At 47.2% G+C, this 16,044-nt stretch overlaps 1 protein-coding gene across 1 annotated transcript; it reads left to right on the top strand.

Annotated features, from left to right (window-relative positions):
* Nucleotides 1-2,212: 2,212 nt before the first annotated feature.
* PNPO (pyridoxamine 5'-phosphate oxidase) lies at nt 2,213-9,414 on the top strand. Its single transcript, XM_006889352.1, has 7 exons — nt 2,213-2,350; nt 5,905-6,029; nt 7,409-7,508; nt 8,290-8,343; nt 8,710-8,838; nt 8,977-9,047; nt 9,249-9,414. The coding sequence occupies exons 1-7, from the start codon at nt 2,213-2,215 to the stop codon at nt 9,412-9,414; spliced, it is 783 nt and encodes a 260-aa protein (XP_006889414.1).
* Nucleotides 9,415-16,044: the final 6,630 nt, after the last annotated feature.

The raw sequence follows: 16,044 nt of genomic DNA, 5'->3' as shown, positions 1-16,044 counted from the left end.
ATCCATTGTCATGGAATCAGTTCCAACTCATGGCAACCCCATGCGGCACAGAAGAGAATGTCTCTGCAGTTTTTCTTGGCTATAATTCTTGCAAAAACAGGTTGTTTGGCTTTTCTTCCATGGCATTACTGGACAGGTTTGAAGCACTGGTAGCCAATCACCAACCAGGCACCCTATAGTCCAGTAATATCCCAGGACAGAAAAAATGAGAATCTTTGTGTTTCAGGGTCTAGTTCTGGACACCTGCATGCTGACTCTTCAGCCAAGACCCTGCCTACTCATCCAGCTATTAATGCACCACCTCCCATCAGCCATATCACAGCATTCCCAAATTCACTCAGCTTTGCCCCATGTTGTTCCTGGAATGCTCATCCCATGTCCATCTAGCAAACAAGCAAGTAAAATGACTACTCCCTTTACAATGCCTTTCCTGCTCAACTCCTGGAAACTGCTTCTCTCTTCTCAATTCCTACAGAAGTGCTAAAGTACCAGCAATTCTTTAGTTTATAGATCTGCCTTCTATAAATAGCAAGTCCTTTATGGCCCAGAAACTACAACTTCTTCATCTCAGACCTAGCTCAGTGCCTGGGCCATAAGAAGTCTTTAACAAATGTCTGCCAAATAAATATCTATACCACTATTCTGAGCTCTTGCTTTTTCAGCAACCCTAGAACTGTTCAAACAGCGGTAGTCTTAGTGCCCTAAACTCCAGGTCCAAGATAGCAGCAGCTCTGTGGACAAAACCATCTGAGCTGAAGGGCACTAAGCATTGCTTCTGTGGGGACAAGTAGAGTGATGGGAGAGGAGAGGACACCAGTGTTCATATGTGGAAATACATCTTAAAAAAGAAGTCCAACCAAGTCTCTCAATCATGCTGATGGACCAAGACATTGGAAGCATAAAAGTTCCAACCAGTGGATGATCCAGAGGTCAATATCATGAAGTCTGGGGGGGGGGGGTCTATGTTATTTTTTTGTGGCAAATTTGCTTTCCAGGTTCTATTTGGCTTCAGCTTCAAGCACGTTAACAAAGGATGGTAAGTATCTAATGTGAACCTTTACAAAGCTTAGCTGGGCAAGGCAGAGCAGGAAGGTCCCCTTACCTGACACAGTCCTGGGGTGCCTGCCTAGGAGGCTCCTGTAGCTCCCCTTCCTGATGTTGGTGGAGACTGAGACTAGAGAGGAGGCCGCCACCCAAGGTCCAGCCTGGTCAAAGATGAAATGGATGCCAGCAGGCTTCCCATCTCAGCCCTGTGTCCACAGCCTAAAAGTGGCTTTGCACCGTTCCCTGTTCCCCTGCACTTTTAGCTACTGCTGGCATTGATGTACCTCCCTAGCTACCTAGGAAAAGAAAGGAAGAAACTCAGCAAAGACAGGGGGAGACCTGTGAGCGGTGGGCTAGTGTCTATGGCAATGTACCGTGAAAGGGGAAATGAGGCGTTATGTATGCCCTGACTCCGACTGAAAACCAGAGAAGAAATGGCTCTGATCTTGATCCCAAATTTCCCTTTACTCCTTTTCCACTCAGCTGCCTTCCTTCTTTCCCCAGACACTAGCCCCTTTATCCTAGCAACTAAATAGTTCTCATCTAGTGTTTTTCTCAAACCACTTCAATCTCTCCTCTTCTCAAAACCTAATTTCAAAAAAGAAAACCTAATTTCTTCTCCTAAGCTTTCTGGGTCTCCCCATTCATTGTCTTGTTTGGGAGACTGGCTCCTAACTCCACTTCTATTTCCTTTCCTAGTCGACCAGCCTCCGGTCCTACATTAAATTAGCCTACAGGCATTTACGTTGGGCCAGCCATTTCATACCATTTCTCTTAAGCCTCAGTGGCTCAGCCCTCGCCTTGAGCCAGGGCTGCTGCACTCGCTACACCTTTAACAAACCTCCACGTGCATGCTAACCGCGGTGACAGCCTTTCCTTTTCTCTTTGCGCCCGCCCCTGGAGACGTTACCCCTTGGCCGCTGAGTTCCTCCAATGTGGCTCTAATTTGCCTAGTTCCCTGAAAAATCTAGCCAATGATCTTCCCGCACTTGGCTCCCTCCCTCGGTCCTAGCCTCCCATTGGCTCTGAGGACTTGGAACTTGTTAGCCACGTTTGGCAACCCGGTAATTCTTCCTTCCCGGTGGTAGACTGTCGAGCTAAGAAATTGGTTCCTGACTTAACGGATCCTGGCGCGGAGTGACACCGGATCACGTGGCCAGCGGCCCTCATGACGTGCGCACTGCGTGGCGCCTCCGTGACGTTCTGGCGAAGGGCAGAGAGGGTGGGTTACCTGCGCTACCTGTGCAGTGGCGGTGCTGCCATGGACCTGGGACCGATGCGCAAGAGTTACTGCGGCGATCGAGAGGTACTGTCATTGAGGTTGGCCTCCTAGAGGGCACAAGGATAGAAGTCCCAGAGTTATCTTCTGGGATAGGGGGAGCTGGAGGAACCTTACAGGGTTTCTTCGATCACTCTTTTGGGGCAAGGCATTGGCGGTCACTCTCATGCAACAGGCAGATTTTAAAAAATAACGACGTGTAATAGTAAATAAGGGCACCAACTCTGGAGTCTGGCTAGGTTGGAATCTTGCCTTTTATTGTGTGGGTCACCTTGGACAATTTATTTCACTTATTTGAGCCTCTGGTGGCCTAGTAGTAAGAAGTTGCCCTGCCAATCTCAAGGCAAACTATTCGAATCCACCAGTTGCTTGCTCAGAGAGACAAAAGGAGAGTAAGTAAGCTCCTCCCTTGCCATTGACAGCCTCTGGAAACCCACTGGAGGGTCAGCTATTAGTGGGTTCCGACTAAAGCCACATAACAACAGCAACAACCACTCTGGCCCTCAGTTTCCTCATCGGTAAAATGAAGCTTGTTTTCTTAGGGATGTTATGTAATTATCCAGTCACTTTAAGGTTGTTTTTTTTTTTTTAAATTGTGATTTGAGTGAAAGTTTACAAAGCAAGTTGGTTTTTCATTCAACCATAACACATGTTGTTTTATGACAATTATTTACATTAACTATATGGATTCCCATTTCCTCCTCCCTCTCTGTAATTCTCATTTCCACTAATCCTTCTGTCCTACCTCGTCTTTGGGCTTTATCTTTGAGCAAATGCTGCTCTTTTGTCCTTATACAGTTGGTTATACTATACTTGTTGACATTGGTAGGTGTATAGGGCTTTCTGTTGTTGAGTTCTGGTAGCCTGGTGGATAACGAGTTGCACTGACAACTTAAAGGCAGGTAGCTTGACTCTACGAGCTTCTCTGAGGGAGAAAGATGAACAAACCTCTGAAAACTCCCTGGTGGATCAGCTCTGAGTTGGTTCTGACTCCATGGCAATGAGTTTGTTTCATTGTTTGGTTTAAAGTTGAACCCAAGAGAGGAGGGTGTTTTGTTCCAGATTCAAAGAATAACTCAGGGCTGTAATTTTAAGAGTTTCACTAATGTCTATTGGGCTGTTGTTTTTTTTTTGTTGTTTGTTTGTTTTTAAGTATTTTTGTTTCTATCCAAGAGAACTGTTTTTTAATTGGGACCCAGAGAGAGCCATGGTGATTAAATCTAACTTCATTGTTAGTACTCTGGAAATACATCTTAAAAAGGTGTTTTGCAATCCCAGAGGTGCACGGTTCAAATCCACCAGATGCTCTGCTGGGGAAGGAGGGACAATCTCCTCCTGTAACAGTCAGATCTGATTTGACGGTACACTCACACAAAAATAATAAAATAAAAATTAAAAAAAATGTGTTTTGCACCACAAGATAAAGTAAACAATCCAATTGAAAAATGGGCACAGGATATGAACAGACACTTCACCAAAGAAGATGTTCAGATGGCCAAAAAGCACATGAAAAAATGTTCAAAATCCCTAGCTCTAAGAGAGATGGAAATCAAAACAACTATGAGATATCATCTCACCCCAGTCAGAATAGCAAAATTTAACAGACCAGCAAGCAACAAATGCTGGCGAGGTTGTGGAGAAACTGTTGGTGTAAGTGTAAAATGGTGCAACAACTGTGGAAGGCGGTGTGGCTTTTTCTCAAAAAGTTGAAAATAGAGATACCATTTGACCCAGCAATTCCAATACTGGGAATATGCCCTAAAGAGACCATACCACCACCCAAGCAGATATATGCACACCCATGTTTATCACGTCTTTGTTCACAATAGCAAGGAGTTGGGAACAACCTAAGTGCCCACAAACAAATAAATGGATAGGGAAGCTGTGGTATATTCACACAATGGAATACTACATTGCATTGAAAAACAAGGAACTCATGCAATATTATTCAAAATGGGTGACCCTGGAGGACATTATGCTGAGTGAAGAATCTCAGTCACAAAAGGACAAATACTGCATGGTGCCACTGTTGTAAAACAGCACTGACATCAGGATGGAGGAGAGACTAAGAAAGATGGGATAAAGAATGTATACTGCATTGAAACAGATGAGGGAGAAAATGGTTTAAAAAGGTATTATTAGGTAAATTAGGTATTATTGTCATGACAGGAGTCCAGAACAAAGACTGCATAGTGGAGTAGACCTGGGGGGAAGGATTGTAAAACTATGAAAGAATTTTACTTTTCAAAGGAAGAGTGTACTGGGGGGGGAGGGGTGGGCAGGGAGAAAAGTGCAACAATGAATGAATGGAAATTCAAAGTCCCTGTACATTTTCATTAAAACTAATAATAATAATAAATTAAAAAAAGAAATAATAACCACATGTTAACCAAGAAATGTGGTGTTTTAATAAATCTCTCATTGCCTTTTAATCAGAACCAACTCCGTCAGAACCCTCCATTGGGTTTCTGAGGCTGTGGATTCCATGAGAAGAGAGTGGCCAACTTTTTCCCATTGGAGCTGCTAGTGGATTTGAACTGCCAGAGAGATACCCCTTTAGCAATGAAAATCCCTACAGACTATGCTACCAGTGATCCTTAATAAACCTGCTTAATGAGACATTGTGGGGATGATACCTGTAGAGCCTCAGAGTGTTGTCGATGGAAGGAAATGACAGAGATGGGGACACACAGGAATGGGGGTCAGGCCAGAAAGCGTGAAGGCAGGGGGCTAACAGCTGGGAGAGCTGAAGCCCTTATGCTACACCTTTCTGGGTTTTTATTGAGAATCATCAGGAAGGTAAACAAAGGAAAATCACAAGGAAGTAGTACATAAAAACAAAGGATCATGGGGATGTCTTTTGTAAATAAGGGCAAATTCTTCAAAATTGTTTACCTTATACTTATCTCAGGAGGGAGGGATTTAGTAAATATAAACTAAGAACAACAACAATAAACAACAAGAATTATGTAGACTCTTAAGAATTGCCTTAATGCCTACCCCTGTAAACTTAAGGATTGCCTTAGTGCTACAGGATGAATTCCAGCTTGTATCAGCCTCCCTCCTATCCTGACATAGCATTTGGTTTATTTTTATTAAATTTGATGTTTGGCTTCCCACAGTTTAGGGTAATTCTAAGGAGCACTGGTGGTGTAATGTGTAGCATGTTGAACTGATTGATACCTGGAAGATCAGTGGTTTAAGTCCACCAGCCGCTCCACAGGAAAAAGATGGGCATTCTCCTCCCATTTAGATTTACAGCCTCAGTCACCTGATGGAGGGTCGCCATGCATCAGATTTGAGTGATGGATGTTTTGGTCAGGGGATTCTAATACACAGTAAGTTTAATACTCATGAGATGAACCCTTATTCATCTCTCACTGGCTGCATGACCAGTAGGCCTCTTGTCTTTTTTCCTGCCTGTTACCTTTTCTGTATAATAAAGTTAGCAGGTCCTAACCTGGGTATTGTTTTTGTTATGAGGATGAAGTAAGTAATTTCGAAAAGTGCTTATAACAGTGCCAGACTAAATACTATGTGCAATTGTAAGATGAAATAAAAATTTAAAATCTTCATCTCAGGCATTTGAGGAGACGCACTTGACCTCTCTGGATCCTATAAAGCAGTTTGCTGCCTGGTTCCAGGAAGCTGTTCAGTGTCCAGAAATTGGAGAAGCCAATGCCATGTGTCTGGCCACCTGCACCAGGTAGGCATGCCCCAGGCCATCTGTGAGTGGGAGCAGATGAAGTTGGGAACCTAAAGCTCTCAGTTTGATAGGTGCCAGCTTTATGGTCCCAGCTTTCTTGTTAGCATGGTGTGTGGCCTCAGGCAAGTCACTAGTCCTTGCTGGGCTTCAGTGACCTTCTTACTGTAAACTAAAAACAGTTATTGTTAGGTGATATTGAGTGGATAGCTCCCCATAAGACATAGTCAGACTGTCCCAGGGGCCACTTTATAGGCACAGATGTAAAGCTTCTCTTCCTTGAAGCTGTTGGATGGGTTTAGTTAGTAGCCAAGCATTTACCACCAAAGCACTTCTGCCACCAAAGTACTCAATTCCATTCTAATCAGAAAATGCAGTATGTCACTCATCTCTGCCCTGGATCTGTTTCTTACACATACACACGTGCACCTAGGCCTCCTCCATCTCCCCAACTTCCTGATTTCCATCTGCTTTTCAAAATCTACCCCAAAGCCTCTACATGAAGCTCTTTCCTCTGGAAACCTGGCTCAGTGCCTCAGGTTTTGTCCACATCATTTGGCAACAAATCAATCATATACTCTTTGTTATTGTTATGTGCTGTCGAGTCACCTGCTACTCATAGCGACACTATGTACAATAGCTCTGAAACCTGCCCTGTCCTGAGCCAGTCTCACTGACTCGACACACTTAACCCCATTGCCCCAGTTATTGTATCAGTTCTCATGCAGGGTCTTCCTCTCCTCTGCTGTCCCTCCACCCTTCCGAGCATGATGTCCTTCTCCAGGGACTGGCCCCTTCTGGCGACATGCCCAAAGTTTGTGAGACAGAGCTTCAAAATCCTAGCCTCCAAGGAGAAACTTGGTTTCACCCTCCACAAGACAGACCTATTTGTTTTCTTATGTTCAGGACCCTTCTCCAGCACTACAACTTAAAAGCATCACTTTTTCTTTTATCTGCGTTAGTCATTATTCAGCTCTCTGATGCATGGCAAGTAATTGTGAAGACCATGGACTGGATCAGGTCCACCTTAGTCTCTAGACTGATATCATTGCTTCTTAGTACCTGGAAAGATCAGCAGATTTTATACTCTTCAGACATTTTTTAGCCTCTCCTTGTACCTCCCTCATAGAAATATAGGATCTGATCCCTTACTGGTAGCTGATTGCATTATGGTTGTCCCCTGCTTAGAGACCCAAGAAGAGGTAGTGGCATACTTGTGCCTTGAAAACAGTTCCCTAGGGACAAATTGGAGTGGGTGGGACAGACCAAAAGCTCAAGTGGTCAAACAGTGCAGAATAAGCAGGACACGGCATAGGGGGGTGCTGGCTGGGGTCGGGGTGCTAGTGAGAATGTTGAAATGGTGCTTTGCTGTGCGCCTCTAGGGATGGAAAACCCTCTGCCCGCATGTTGCTGCTGAAGGGCTTTAACAAGGACGGCTTCCGCTTCTTCACTAACTTTGAGAGCCGAAAAGGAAAAGAGCTGGTAAATTCTTGTCAGGGCCCCTTGGTCCTTGCCTCCTCAATAGCCACCTCCATCCCCAAGTGTTTTCAGTGCTTTGGGCTCCTTCCTGCCTCAGGACCTTTGCTCTTGCTGTGCTCCTTGCCGTACATGAATGTTCTCTCTAATCACTCCTGCCTTCTTTCTCTGTTATCCGTCTGCCTAGCTCACTCCTGTTTCTTCCATGATTCCTACACTGATCAACCCCTCATGCTGCTTGCTGTCATTGTAATTAGTAACTTTCTGTCCTGTTTTCAGTGTGTAACTTTATATTTACATGGGTGGTTATCTGGTTAATGTTTGTCTCCCCTTCCAGAAGTTAAGCTCTGTGGTTGCAGAGGCTACAATGGGTCTTGTCTCTGCTGTATTCCCAACCCCTGCCCTAGTGTCAGGCTCAGTATCTGGAGTTCATTGTCTGAAACCCAATTCAGAAGCCTCCCTAAGGCCCTGCCAGCCATACAAGCTTTTTGCAGGACTCTCACATCCATGGGTGAGAGAAATGGCAAGACTTCACTTTAGAGGTCAACTGGCTTTAGTTTTATGCCTGCCTCTTACTGTATGAAACTGGGTACATTGCATAACCTCTCTGAGCCTGTCTCCCCATCTGTATAAGTCAGCCTGTCTCCTCATCTGTAAAAGTAAGCCTGTCTTTAAAGGTTTAAGTGAAATGCTACTTGTCCCCTATACCTTTCTACATTCCACTCTGTGTACCAAAGATGTTGTCCCCCTGTCCTGATTGCTGTCTGTGATTCTCTTTCATTTCTAGGACTCTAATCCCTTTGCTTCTCTTGTCTTCTACTGGGAACCTCTTCACCGGCAGGTGAGTGAGGGGTTTCCTGGACAGCCTGGGGAGGGGCCCGAGTTTACGCATCAGGAGACGTGTGGAATTGTGCTTCATAGGGTTTTCAGTGGTGCTTTTTTTGAAAGCAAATTGCCAGGCCTTGTTTCTTGTTTTGAAGCACCTCTGGGTAATGAAACTTTCAGCCTTTCTGTTTGCAGCTGAGAGTGATAACCATCTGCATGACCCAGAGGCTCTCTGCCTCCCGGAAGCAGCTCTCCACTAGCTGGTCTCAGCTGGTGGGATTGGAGAGTGGAAGGGCAGCTATAAAGGAAAAGGGAGAGGAGTGGGGAATGTGTTGGGAGGGAGGACAAATGCTTTTTAGACCCCAGGGCCCTCTCTGAGCAGGTGCGAGTGGAGGGACCTGTGAAGAAGCTGCCGGAGGAGGAGGCCGAGTGTTACTTCCACTCCCGCCCCAAGAGCAGCCAGATCGGGGCTGTGGTCAGTCACCAGAGCTCTGTGATCCCCAACCGAGAGGTATGTGGGGCTCATCCTCGGTAGTCCAGGTGGTGGGGGCCTTGGGCCACAGCACTGTCCCTCCAACACAGAGGAAAGGACAGTGTCTCTAGGGTAGGCGGGTTAGGACTGACCCATCCTCCTTCTCCTCCTGGACAGTATCTGAGGAGTAAGAATGAAGAACTGGAGAGGCTCTACCAGGAACAAACGGTGCCTAAGCCGAAACACTGGTGAGTGGTACTTTGGAAAGAACCACCAAGTATTTACTGGAAGCTGCTGTGTCCATGGCATGAGAAGTCCGTTTCCCCTGACCACCCTGCTCAGAGGCATTCCTGCAGCTTCCCTCGGGGAACCTTGAGATGGGAGGTGGGGAAGCGGGTGCAACTGGACTGGAAAAATCCAGAGAGTGCAACCTCTACTTCTCCTTACAGGGGCGGCTACGTCCTGTGCCCACAGGTGATAGAGTTCTGGCAAGGCCAAACCAACCGCTTACACGACCGGATTGTTTTCCGGAGAATGCTGGCAGGAGACTCTCCTTTGGGGCCCATGACCCACCGCGGGGAGGAAGACTGGTGCTATGAGAGACTTGCGCCGTGACCCCAGAATCAGCCGCTCTGTTTGAACTAGGTGCTGCGAGAGGGTGTAGGATTGGAAGCCAGGCCTCTTGAAGGTCAACCCGTTTCCTTCCCACTCTTGTGTTTAGGGTTCATCAGAGCTCGTCCTCCCAGTTCTCGTAATTAGCTGGTCTAGTAGCGTGTTGTCGTCAGTTGATCATGACTCATAGCAACCCCATGAACAATGGCTCTGAACCCTGCCCTCTCCTGTGCCATCGTCATCAGCTCTGCCACACTAGATCCCACTGCTACAGTCACCATGTCAGTCTGTCTTGAGGATCTTTCATTCCCTGACCTTCCACCTATCCAGGCATGATACCTTTTCCCAAGGACCTGCCTCTCGTAACCACATGCCTAGAGAATGTGAGACGAATGGGAAATGGTCCCATCGTTATTTTCCTCCCCTTGATGAGGACTTACTGCAATAGCTCCCTCTGGGGGTAGCAGCCGTGTGATTTGCATCTCTGGTGACACCTGGTGGGCTGCCGACAGCCCTGCCTGGTACCTTGTACCTGGTCATACTAGCCAGAGAAAGCTGACTGGGCCCAGTGAGCAAACCTTGCCAGTCATATTTTCTTGTCAACAATTTGAAATTTGAAACAGAGCAACCCAAAGCTTGGGAATTTTTGTAGTCAAGTCATTGATAGCAGCCAAGAAGCAAAAGACAGACCTCTGATTGGAAGAATTAGTCTCTGTTGCTTGCTCATTAATACATTAGCTATTTTATGTGAAGTACCCTACTGATTTGGTGGCCTAGTGGTGAGAACCAGTGCCACAATCCTGAAGGCACACAATTTGAATCCACCAACTGATCCATGGAGAAGAATGGGCAATCTCCTTCCGTGCAATTACTGCCGTTGACAACGTGCTAGATAGAGGGTCAGCTATGGGTCGGCTCTGACTCGATGGCAAACATCGCTACTGATTAATTCCTTCCCTTATTTGAAGGGCGCTCTAGTGGTCCAGTGGTTAACAAGTTGCCTTGCCAATGCAACAGCCAGTGGTTCTAATCCACCCAGTGCTCCTTGGGAGAAAGATAAGCATTGTCAGTGCTATTTATGACCTCTGACAACCCCCTGGAGGGTCAGCTATGAGCTGGTTCTGGCTCAATAGAAGGGAGTTGTTGTTTGGTCACTGGAAGCACAGATTAATTTTATTTAACCCAGAGGATCCAGAGATGGAAGTTGGTTTCATCTGAGTTGGAGGAGAATCATCAGTAACCTGCGTTATGCGGATGACACAATGCTGCTTTCTGAAACTGAGGAGGACCTGAAGCGGTTGCTGCAGAGGTCAAGGACTGCAGCCTTCAATATGGTTTGAGGCTCAATATCAAGAAGACGAAGATTCTCACCACTGGGGCAATTGGCAGCATCAGTATAGATGGTGAAGAGATCGAGATAATGAACAGTTTTAGTTTGCTTGGCTCCACAGTCAATACTCTTGGTACCAGCAGCCAGGAAATCAAAAGACAAATTGCATTGGGAAAGTCAGCTGTCAGGGACCTCTCCAGAAGAGCAATGATGTCAGGCTAGTGACTAAGGTGCACCTGAAACGAGCTATAGTCTTCACAATTATGTGCTATGCATCAGAGAGTTGGGCAGTGAATAGGGATGATAGAAAGATAATTGATGCTTTTGAGCTGTGGTGCTGGAGAAGTGTTGAATATACCATGGACTGCTAGGAGAACAGACAGGTTTGCCCTGAAGAGGGTGAAGCCAGGCTGCTCCTTGGAGTCAAGGATTCTGAAGCTTCGTCTGACATACTTTGGGCATGTTGCAGGGAGGAACCTATCCTTGGAGAGGGACATCATGTTTGGGAGAGTGGAGGGCCAGCGCAAGAGAGGAAGACCCTCGATGAGACAGATGCATCGATTCTGTGATTGGCGTGGTGGGAATGAGTGTGTTGGAGACAGTGAGGTTTGTGCAGGATAGAGCAGGGTTTAGGGCTCTTGTACGTAGGGTCACTGTGAGTCACAAGCGACTCGAGAGCACGTAACAACAACAATCAAAGCTGCCCAAGAGGGCAGAGGGCTGCCTCTTAGGTGGAGTTACCTGTCCCTTGTTCGTTGTTGTCTACTGTTGAGTCAGAACCAACTCACAGCTGACCCTCCAGAGGACTTTCAGAAGTAGTTAATTGGCATGAGAGGAGATTGCCCATCTTTCTCACTTGGAGCAGCTGGTAAGTTTGAACTGTGTACCTTTGAGTTGGCAGCACAATTCTTTACCACTAAGCCACCAGAGCTCCCTTCCTGTCATCAACTGGATGCCTTACATTCAAAATAAAGTGATGTATGTGCCTACCTACACATAATTTTCCTGTTGTTCTTAGTATACCCAAGAACTGCTCATAGTGGCACCATGTAACAGAGTAGAACTGCCCCATGGAGTTTTCTTGGCTGTAATCTTTAGGAACCAGATCACCACCGCGTTATCTTACAGAATTGCAAACTGAGTTCAAGGGTTCAAACTGCCAACCTTTTGGTTAGCCACCAAAGTATTAACCATTGTACCACCAGGGCTCCTTTTTCTGGTATAAAATGAAATTATTGTAGAACTTATGCCTTTCGGTGTTTGAACCCCTTCCTGCACTCCCCTTTCCTCCTCTTGATGACCGCACGGGCCCGTGGGTTCCAAACGGTTCACCTGAGGGGCTTTCAAAGTCCTGCTGCCTGCCTGGCTGCTACCCCCAGAGGTGATTTCGCTAGCCTGGAATGTGGCCTGAGTATTGGGATTTCTTTTAGAGCTCCCAAGGGAATCCCTGTGCAGTCAAGATTGATACCCACCAGTCTAGACTGTTACTACTCACATCGTGGTCCACGGGCCAACAGCATTCCCTGGGTGCGTGGTGGAGGTGCAGACCCTCGGCCCAACTTGGACCCATTAAGGTGGAGTCTCCACTTCAACAAGATCTCTAGGCAAAATTCTGCACTGACCTCAAGCTCTTGAACAGCACCCCCCCTAGTCTGTGAGTCTTTAATAATGTGGGCTGAGGCCTGGGCTAAAATGTGTTTGCTTTCCTTGCGCACACACCTGGTGACCAGGGACAGCCTGGAGGAGAGGTGTGCTGTGGTGGAGAGAAGCCAGGCTGGTAAATGTTTACTGTGACTAAGCCAAGATCAGAGAACTGACTATTATTTGCACTTGTTGGCATTGAACTTGCTGCTCTGTAAACTGTACTTCGTTTGACTGTATGGGCGTGTACTTTGGCAACTCTTGTAGACTAGAGCTTTCCATGATTGGCCTGTCTTGTGTTGATCTCCCCCTTAAACCAGAGCTCAGGAAGGTACAATATTAGCCCCATGGCCAATACAGGAGAGCTTATGCCCTCCCCTACCTTGTCTTTTGCGCCTGTGTCCCAGTGAATTTCAGGAATGTGTATGTTTGGAGAGAAGTTTGGTGCCCCACCTATGTCCTTGGGGGCTATGCACCCCCCCCCCAACTTTGAGCCTTGTCTCAGCTGCTCCTTTTGGACTCTGTCCATCGGTCACTGTACCAAATCTGTAATAAAAGCCTGTCAGAAAGCGTGATGTCTTTGTTCTACCTGGCCTAGCGTCTCCCACCCAGGAGGAGGGGACCTGAGGAAGGTGAGGCCTCCCACCTCCCTTTCTCCCCAGAAAGGTTGGGCCTCCAGCAGAGGGAGCCAGCTGCCCAGGATTGGCCCCTTCTGGGCAGTAAAGCCCAGTTCTAGCCGCCTCTCCTGCTCTAGCTTCCCCCACCTTGGGTCAAGTCCCAGTGAAACTGTGGTCAATAACCCGTAGCCTCTCCTGACTCCTGCACATATTTGCACTTTCAGTTCCTCCTCCTCCTCATGAAATCCTGCAGCTGCCTCAGCTCTAACTCCTGGGCAAACCCCTCCCCCCCACATACGGAATTAAAGTGGACTTGTCCTGTGGAGATGACTTTGGGGCCGTGGAGGAAGGTGGGCATGCCAGACACAGAGGTGACCCAGGGCCCGACCCCATCTCCCTCAAGCCTCAGAGAACTCCAGGACAGGGTGAAGTGGGAGTTCCTACAGGCTAGAGTCTCAGGGGATAGGAACGCAGCCCAAGCTGGTTGTTTTTTCCCACTGGTTCCAGGCTACCCAGTGCTGTAGGGGGGGCTTGGCTTCTTGTTCCAGCTTCCTGTCTGCTGAAGGTGACCGAGTCCCTTTGTTCTGAGCCTCAGGGTCCATTCCCCTGAGCAGATAAAAATCAAGAATGGTGCAGTGGCTACAGGCACAGGTCAACTCTGGCTTCAGGCCCAGCTGTACTTTGAGCACCTGACCTAAGGCAAGTGACTTAACCATCCTAAGCCTCAGCTAACCCATCCAGGAAATGGAGATGCTATAACACTGTCTCAGGTGCTGAGAGGAACAAAGGAGGAACCTCATAAAGCTCATAAGACCTGACCCACTGTTAAGTGCTCTCTAAGTGCTGTAACTGTTAATATTGCTCAGAGCTGCAGGATGGGGAAAGTCTGAGTTCTGTGGATTGGGAAGTGGTGAAACCCTACAAAGTTCCATATGGTGGGGAAGGATGAAGGAAAAGGCCTTGGAGAAATCACACCTCTCCTAACCCCCTCCTGGTCTCTCTAACTCATCCTTTGAGTTCCTGGTGGCCTGGGTGAGGCTTCCTAACAAAGGCCCAGTTGTAAGAGGAGTCTGTTTGTTTTGGTAATAAATTTCCTGAGCAAGAGCTTCCTGGCCCAGCACTGAGCAAGGAGCTGCCCTGGAAGCTGCAGGACCACTTTGTTGGATTAGCCACCTTGGTCTCCCGCTGTGCCCACCATACATGTGACTGGTTTTTTCCAGTTCCATCTGCTGTGCCTTGAGAAGCTGTACCTTGGAAGAAAGGCCTGACGGCTTACTGCAGAAAGTCACTGAAGAATCCCGTGGATCACAACTGTGTGTGATCTGCAGCTTTTGGTTCCCTTGTGCCTGAGGTGGTCATGAGTGAGCAAAATCAGTGGCAGCCAACAATAGCAACATCAGTATGTGGACTTCTTAAACTAAAGCTTCAGTGTAAGAGTGGAGTTTCTTAAGGGAAAGGAAATCAGTTAACTTAGTACTTACTGGGAACCAGCCACTTATTGACCTTTTGTAAAATATTATTACTGTTAAAAAAACAATAACCTATGACTTACTAAATGGATTCACAGGGACCCTATAGGAAGAGTAGAATTGCCCCTTAGGATTTGTGAGTGTAAATCTTTATGGAAACAGACTACCACAACTTTATCCCACAAAATGACTCGTGGGTGTCAACTGCCAAACTTGAGAGTATTTTACTGTGTCCTACAAGGAAGAAGAAAATTGAGGCACAGAGACTTAAACAAAGTTTCTAAGATTACCCAGGAATGGAATCAGAATTTGAATCCTAATCCCAAACTAAATGTAGGACAGTGATCGAGGTCAGCCACAGATCTACATCCTTATGGGGTCTCTGATGGCATCCCTGTTGCCAGCAGGCAGTAACCACTAATGTGTAAGTAGCTCCTTCGTCTCCAGCTCCTGACCACACTCCAAGATGCTAAGGCTGATGTGAAGGGGAACCAGTGACGCAGCTCCTGTATTTTCACCCCTGGATATCTTTTCTGGTGCTTGCAGTGAAAAGTTTGAGCATGACTCAAACTCAGTTGCCATCAAGTTGGAAGAGACCCAGCTGACTTTCCCTTTGGAGGCTCCCAATGGCCCTGGAGATGGCCTCCATTTGTCCAGAGGTGGATTCGAACTGCCAGAGAGGCACTACATTTGGGTTAGCAGCTCCCACTTTTGGGTTAGGCACCATCTACACACAGCCCTCAAAAACATGCAAAATAGTCACCCCAATAAATGCAGGACAATAGCACAAAAGGGTGTCTGCTTCTGCAGCACCGTTTATTATAAAGTGAGAAACCTAGGATTAATTTTTAAACAAAATTCAAGGTTCCAGGACTCATCGCAGGATCTGACTTATCTTAAATACTAGTAAGTATCAGGCGTCTAAGAGGAGAACCCTGGTGACTTTTAGCCACCCTCTCTCTTCCCTGTTAGGACTCAGGCCAGTGGACCTCCCCCTGAGGACGGGTGGCTGTCACCCATGGAGTCTGTTCATCTGGCTCCTGTGGCCCGTGGAGTGACAAGGTCCTCCCCCTCCACACCTGGCCCCAGAGTTCCAGGAAGTTTACTATTGAGCTGGGGGGGTGAACTCAAGTTCTTTATCCGCCTCTGGCTCCGAGGAAACCAATCATGTGGCTTCTGGAAAATGTGTTTTTCTTAGTGTTGGTCCAGGAAAGAGTAAGAGGGTGCAGCAATTCAAACTCACCCTTGACCCTAGGCCCATAGCATCCAGAGTGGAGTCTGGCCCCTTCTCTCTCTTCCTTGATATGCCACCTGTGACTGTCTTCCCAGGTGGAAGTTTCTATTCTTGAACCGGAGTGCCTTCTGTGTGTGTGACTGAGGGAGGGTTGAAGGACTTTGCAATCTGGGCCTTAAATAATGCTGGACGCATAAATACAAACTGAAAACTTGACATTTCCTGGCCAGCAGGCTTCAGCCACCCCACAGCATTCATGAAAAAGAGACCAGCATGGCCTGCTCCTGTCCTGGATCCAGCTGAAGTCAGGGAGCTGGGCGCGGGCTCCCTCCTTGGCCCCCT

Source organism: Elephantulus edwardii, unplaced genomic scaffold, assembly GCF_000299155.1.
Source record: "Elephantulus edwardii isolate Elephantulus edwardi_28Jun2011 unplaced genomic scaffold, EleEdw1.0 scaffold00077, whole genome shotgun sequence".
Lineage (NCBI taxonomy): Eukaryota > Metazoa > Chordata > Mammalia > Macroscelidea > Macroscelididae > Elephantulus > Elephantulus edwardii.
This window is presented reverse-complemented; position numbering and strand designations above follow the sequence as displayed.

What these genes read in the sequence shown, in the direction of transcription:
- PNPO (XM_006889352.1), top strand. Translation starts at nt 2,213, where the DNA reads ATGACGTGCGCACTGCGTGGCGCCTCCGTGACGTTCTGGCGAAGGGCA. An exon ending in GCCGAAAAGGAAAAGAGCTG is followed by an intron (nt 7,509 to 8,289) that starts GTAAATTCTTGT and finishes TTTCATTTCTAG; the next exon opens with GACTCTAATCCCTTTGCTTC. An exon ending in GGGAACCTCTTCACCGGCAG is followed by an intron (nt 8,344 to 8,709) that starts GTGAGTGAGGGG and finishes CTCTCTGAGCAG; the next exon opens with GTGCGAGTGGAGGGACCTGT.